Source organism: Heloderma suspectum, chromosome 7 (genome assembly GCF_057233095.1).
Source record: "Heloderma suspectum isolate Gila_16-S chromosome 7, 16-S_ref, whole genome shotgun sequence".
Taxonomy (NCBI): Eukaryota; Metazoa; Chordata; class Lepidosauria; order Squamata; family Helodermatidae; genus Heloderma; species Heloderma suspectum.
The window spans coordinates 85,550,671-85,556,670 of record NC_139464.1 but is presented as its reverse complement, the minus strand read 5'-3'; the positions used below and the strand labels follow the sequence as shown (position 1 = coordinate 85,556,670).

Below are 6,000 nucleotides of genomic sequence, written 5' to 3'. Positions count from 1 at the left end.
TGTGCTATGCCTGCATTTTTCCCACTCAGGCACCAATGCCTGAGTACAAAATGTAACTTGCAAAGCTGCCCTAAGAAAGATAAATGCTGTCATTGTAGGGTGCTTCTAAACGGAGAGCTCCTGGAGGTACCAAATAGAAAGCATTGTGCAGCTATTCTGTCTTTTTCGCCTTCACTGATTTTCTGCAGTAACAAAACAAACAAAAATACTGAAGAAATGGTGGGAAAACATGGGAGGATTACGAGTCTGGGCTCCCTTAAAATTCCATTAATGAAGCTGGGCAATGGCATGATAAAAGGTATGGAAGCATCCTCAAAGCTGGAACCTAGCTCTGCAATTTGGTAGTCCTGAAGTGTAAAACAATACACAGTGTTAAAGTGCATGGAATCATCATTTTTGTCCAATTTTGAATTGCTTGGAATTAAACATTGCATGTTTAGGCAGAAATAAGTCCTCCATCTCCCAGCATCCCCCAGCCAGCCATGTTGTCTGGGGAATGCTGGGAGTTCTAGGTGTTTTTTTCTGCCTAAACATGCATAGGATTGTGCCCTTAGCAGTGCTTAGTTATAATGCAAATATGAATAGTAATGGTAGTTAGACAGGCAACATTTGACTGGACCCTTCTTGAAACTCGCTTCTTCCAGAAGTCTAAGACCAAGCCTCAGCATCTTCTGCAAGCAATTCAAAATTGGACAGAAATGATGATTCCATGCAGTGTAATAGGATTGCACCCTAAGATGCTGCTTTCAACTGACCAGAGAAATTACAGTGGAATACAGGTATGGATGCAATATCTGATGTGTACACAGCCCAATCACATCTTCCTTTTCTCCCCCCCCCCCCCATATAGACAAAAAATATTATCCTACACATATCTCGATCAAAGTATTCTGCTGCCTGCTAACCTTTGGAGCATTCTTCCACTATGCTGGCAAGTGGCCCAGAAACAGCAGCTGGTGGGTCTGATTGCAATCTGGAGTTCATACGTAGTAAAGCCTAAACTCTATGAGATGAACACATCGAATTGTAGAGTACAAGCTACATGTAATAATACCCTTCAAGTAGCAAATCACACGACATGTAGAGGAAAATCCCCCGCTAGATGCAATTTTTGTCAGTATTCGGTGCAGCGCTCATCTAAATCCTATTTTCTGTGCTATTAAAGATTATCCTCAATCACAAAAATCATTGGTCCAGAAACATTTTAAACCAATCTCATCATGCAGAGCACACTTAGGGTGGAATTTTCAAATACACTCAGTGTCAAATTATTTCTTCCCGCATTCACATCACTGGTTTTAGGAAAAGAATTGGTGCCAATATTGAGAACTAACTTTCCTGAGCAGTTTTTCTGTTTCAGATGGATCTGTGCTGCCATTTTCTATCAAACATTATAGAATAAAACGATTCAGGACTGACTATAACACTGAGCTACTCTAGTCTTCATGAAGAGGTAGAGCAGTGTCATCCTCCCATGTTTTTGAGCTCTGTGTGGAAGTACGTAGTTTTGTAAGTATGGACAAGGGGCATCTTCACATGGAGATTTTATCCTGCTATTGAGATTGCTCACTCACAGAAGTTTGCAGGTCCTTTTCATGATGTCATCAACCTCCAGGGCACATCCAGAGATATTTCCTGGTTATTCCATGTTAATAGATTCGGAAATAATGAAGTATTAAGATACATCGGATTGTTGCGCTATTAAAACAGCCACCAGATGGCACTATTTCACTGAGTTCTATGGAACCTTGAATATTAAAAACTTCCCCTGTCAGCAATCACGTGGCTGCTGTCTGGGAGCCCGCTGTAAATGCGGAAAGGCTTCACAACAGTAGGACTGTGGATTTTTTCTTCAATGTAAAGGCAGCCAAGGGCAAATAGGCAAAGGATCTCAGGACAGTGAGACAAGATCAATAATACAGTGAGATGCATTAAATGTAATCAAGTGTAACTAACAGCAGTTGGTTGGGACCTGCTGGTGGAGTGGGTTTACTGCAATTTGAAGATACCACCAGGCCAGCCTAGCAGCTGGGGTGCGGCGTGTGCATTGTGTGAATTACTATCTGAAGTAAGCCCCATTGAGGTTTGTCTCAAACCGTGCAGCCCCATCTTTGGTGTACAATGAGCTCTTCCTTGCTTAATCCTGGAACAAAATTTAAGTTCAGGGTCCAAGTCCATGTGAACTACTGATGAGAGCATAGTCCATGTTCTTCAGAAGAACATAAGAAGAGCCCAGCTGGATCAGACCAAGGGTCCATCTAGTCCAGCATTCTGTTCACAGAGTGGCCGGCCAGCTGCCAGTGGGAAGCCCACAAGGACATGAGTGCAAGCACCATCCCATTCATATTCTCCGGCAACTGATACACAGAGGCATACTGTCTCTGATACTGGAGGTAGTATATAGCCATCAGGACTCAAGACCACATGAAAGGATCTGTACTGTGCTCACGTTTTCCCCTCCAAGGGGCTCATAGTAGCTGGGTGGGTGGAGGGGGCAGAGAATTTAGATCTGGGAAACAATTAAACCCACCCGCCTCAAACATTTTATTAAAGGAACCCACCTCAGTGAAACATGGCATTTGTTTTAGGAGCCACCTATTTGGTACTATTCCATGACTTAGAAAACTCATGAGCACGTCTGGAAGGTATTTCATATAGGAATTAACATGTCTATATCATCAAGTACATTTATCATACACACAGCATTTTGCTCTTTTCTTTTTTTACCCCTCAAGCCACCTCTCATATTTGCATACCAGAATTTCTGGTATGAAAAAATATACTATGGATGATGCTGCAATTATGGGCCAAGCAAAAGATTACTGTAAATCATGGGAGGGTTCTCCTTGCAGCTTCCTTCCGCAGCAAATAGTTAAAATTTATGTATTTGTTTTATTTGTATCCCGCCTTTCTACCAAGAAAAATGGCACTCAAGGTGGCATGTTCAGTACTGGCTAACAAGAAAACAGGAGGTGAGCATCCAGGGTAGATCACAAAGAAGAGAAACAGGTTCTCAGAATTCAAAACTGAATTTATGTAAGAAGCCCAATGCGTTTCAGCCTTTTCTCTTATTTTAGGCAGAAAAAAAGTCTGCAGACTTTTTTCTTTACCCCCGAAGGCCTAAAAATAAGTGAAAAGGCTGAAACGCATTGGGCTTCTTACAATAAATTCAGTTTTGAATCCTGAGAACCTGTTTCTCTTCTTTGTGATCAGTAATTGCTAACAGCAGAGGTTCTTTGCTTAGTTTTGTTTGAGCTTGCAGCAGAGCTACGGTGGTTAGAAAAGTTAGGTTGCATGGACTGCGGAAACGCTACGGAGTGTTGGGTACTCTGCTGAAGATCTCACGTCTGTACTTTATCAGCTAGCTGGAGCCTGAAGGGGACAAACTGATTTCTACGAGACAACCAACTTCTGTTGTTACAAAATTATGAGAAGTTTTGAGTTGCATCAAGTAGGCTCGAGTAGTGTGGCCAACACAGCAATCCCATACATGTCTACTCAGAAGTCAGCCCAACTGCATTTAATGGGACTTACTCCCAGGAAAGTGGGTATAGGATTGCAGCTTAAATCAGGCGTAGAGAAGGCAAAAGTTTGGTGACAAAATACAATCTGTTTAGCAGCTCCTTCAGTAGCGACATAACTTTTGGGCCGCTGCGTGGTGGAGGGGTTTGCAAATGTTGGGTTCAGCGGAGGCTGGTGGCTCCGATTTCGATGGGGCTGTGCTTCCATTGTGATACGTTCCATGGCGTTTTCTTGGCAAGAATACTGGAGTGGGTTGCCATTTCCTTCTCCAGTGGACAACATTTTGTCAGAACTCTCTGCCATGACCTGTTGGTCTTGGGTGGCCCTGCACAGCATAGCTTATGGCTCCGGGAGAGAGCACAGGACAGGAAGGCCTGGCGTGCTATGGTCCATGGGGTCACAAAGAGTCGGACACGACTGAACGACAACAACAAAGTGCTTCCATTGTGGATTTCAGTCAGAACCAGCCAGAACTCTAAAGGAACTATCCAAGGTGCTGAACCCTATCCCCCAAATAGGTTTGCTCCTCTAGAGGTCTGGATGGTTCTGACTGCAACCGAGAATGGAATCATGGCCCCTCCGACATCCGAGCCACCAGCCTCCACTGATTGGGTTGTATCTAATGTTACAGTAGACCCACTGGAATGAATGGGACTCCAGTTAGTCTAACTTTTGCCATTCATCAAGGGGTTTCCTCTAAGTAGGTCTAACGCTGGACTAAATCCCTGATGCTGGGAAAGACTGAAGGCAAAAGGAGAAGGGGACGGCAGAGGATGAGATGGCTAGATAGCATCGCCGATGCAATGAATATGGACTTGAGCACGCTCCGGGAGAGAGCGCAGGACAGGAAGGCCTGGCGTGCTATGGTCCATGGGGTCACGAAGAGTCGGACACGACTGAACGACTGAACAACAACAGCAAAATCAGTGGAGGCTGGCGGAACCAATGACGCAGGGAGGTGGTGGGCTCTCCCACACTGGAGGCATTCAAGACGGGGCTGGACAGGGATGCTCTGTCTTGGACTCCCGCACTGAGCAGGGGGTTGGGCTCGATAGCCTTGCAGGCCCCTTCCAACCCTGCTATTGTATGATTCTAAACCCGTTTGCTTTCGGTGTCGTCACCCTTACGCAACCACAAGCTGCTGCCGCCGCGGCTGCCTCGCAAAGCCCCGCGCTGCCAAGCACGCAAAAGGCGGGGGAGGACAAAGCGCCAAGAAGCCCGCGCATGCGCCTTCTCCAGCAAGGCCCGTTTCAGGGCGGCGGTGCGGGATGGCTCGAACGCGCGTGCGCAGCAGCCCCTCCGGGAAGCCGTTGCCTTGGCTGCCGAGTCCTAGCGTAGGCTCCCTTCCTCCCTCGCGCCCCGCGCCTCCCCGCCCCCGGCCTCCGCCGCGCTCCCCGCGCCCCGGTCCTGGCGAGACGCGCACTCTCGCGTGGGAGCTCCCGGCTCCGTTCTTCCGCTCCGTTTCAACGGCCGTCCCCAGGCCGGTGTCCGGGCGCCTCTCGCCCCCGTCAGGCGCCGATGCTGTCCCCTGGCGAGACCATGGTGGGCGCGGGAGTGACTCCGTGGCGGCGGCCGACGCCGTGACTCGAGCGCCTCCTCTCCGTCCCCGGCCTTTCTGAGGAGGATGAAGAAGATGAAGAAGATCTTGGGGCTGGGGAGGAAAAGGAAGGAGCAGCAGCAGCGCCTGTCTCCGGCCCGGCCCGGGGCCTCTGCCCCAGCCTCCTGCGCCGCCTCGTTTGGCTGTGCTGGGAGCGGCGGCTACAAGGTGCGGAGCAAGGACCTGGGCAGGCTGCACCGGGCGGCGGCCGAAGGCGACGTGGGCGAGCTCCGGCAGCTCCTGCAGAAACACGACCTCAACGAGCAGGATAAATGCGACAGGTGGGGGAGGGGCCGCGATGCGCTCGGGCCCCTCTTCGTGTCCACACGAACGGTCCCCGCCCCGCGCTCTCACTGGGCTGTGTCTTCGGACATTCAGGCTGCAATCCTGTACTCAGCTACCTGGGAGTAAGCCCCATTAGACTCAGTGGGCCTTACTTCCGAGGAGACATGTCTGGGATTGCGCTGTTAGGCTGCAGTCACATCGGGGGGCCAGAAACATGGGATGGCGTGTCACACGGGCTCCATCATGGGTTGGAACAAAATGTGTGTGAAAGGGTTGTGGGGTCTCACCGGCTAGCCTTACTCACACCCTTGGTGTGTGTGCCACCCATGCATTCAACAGCCATGTGAAGGGGCTCTACACATGTACTGATGTACACATGTAGTGCTTCTCCATGCGAGGGGAAATGCTGGGTCAGTCAAGATTCCCAATGTAAGTGCGTAGGGCCACTTCACATAGCTACTGAATATGAGGTGGGGGTGCTAGCTGGCATGACTGACCCCTTCACATGTGCTTTCAACATGTGAGGGGTTTGTGTTACCCTCCCCCCTTAGCCATCAGTGGCTGATTTAAGAGTAACTACCCAAACTTATACTATT

At 49.0% G+C, this 6,000-nt stretch overlaps 1 protein-coding gene across 13 annotated transcripts in view; it reads left to right on the top strand.

The window, feature by feature from the left end:
• The first annotated feature begins 4,793 nt into the window (after window positions 1-4,793).
• ANKRD26 (ankyrin repeat domain 26) overlaps window positions 4,794-6,000 on the top strand; it is a 96,929-nt gene continuing 95,722 nt past the window's right edge. For 11 of the 13 annotated variants that reach the window (XR_014784439.1, XR_014784441.1, XR_014784440.1 and 8 more), the window contains exon 1: window positions 4,794-5,526. Coding sequence is in view for 9 of the 13 variants with exons in the window: in XM_084810826.1 (XP_084666952.1) it covers window positions 5,147-5,526 (380 nt within the window). In the remaining 4 variants the exon portion in view is untranslated. The remainder of the gene's footprint in view (window positions 5,527-6,000) is intronic. The other 2 variants (XM_084810830.1, XM_084810829.1) reach the window with 1 other exon arrangement.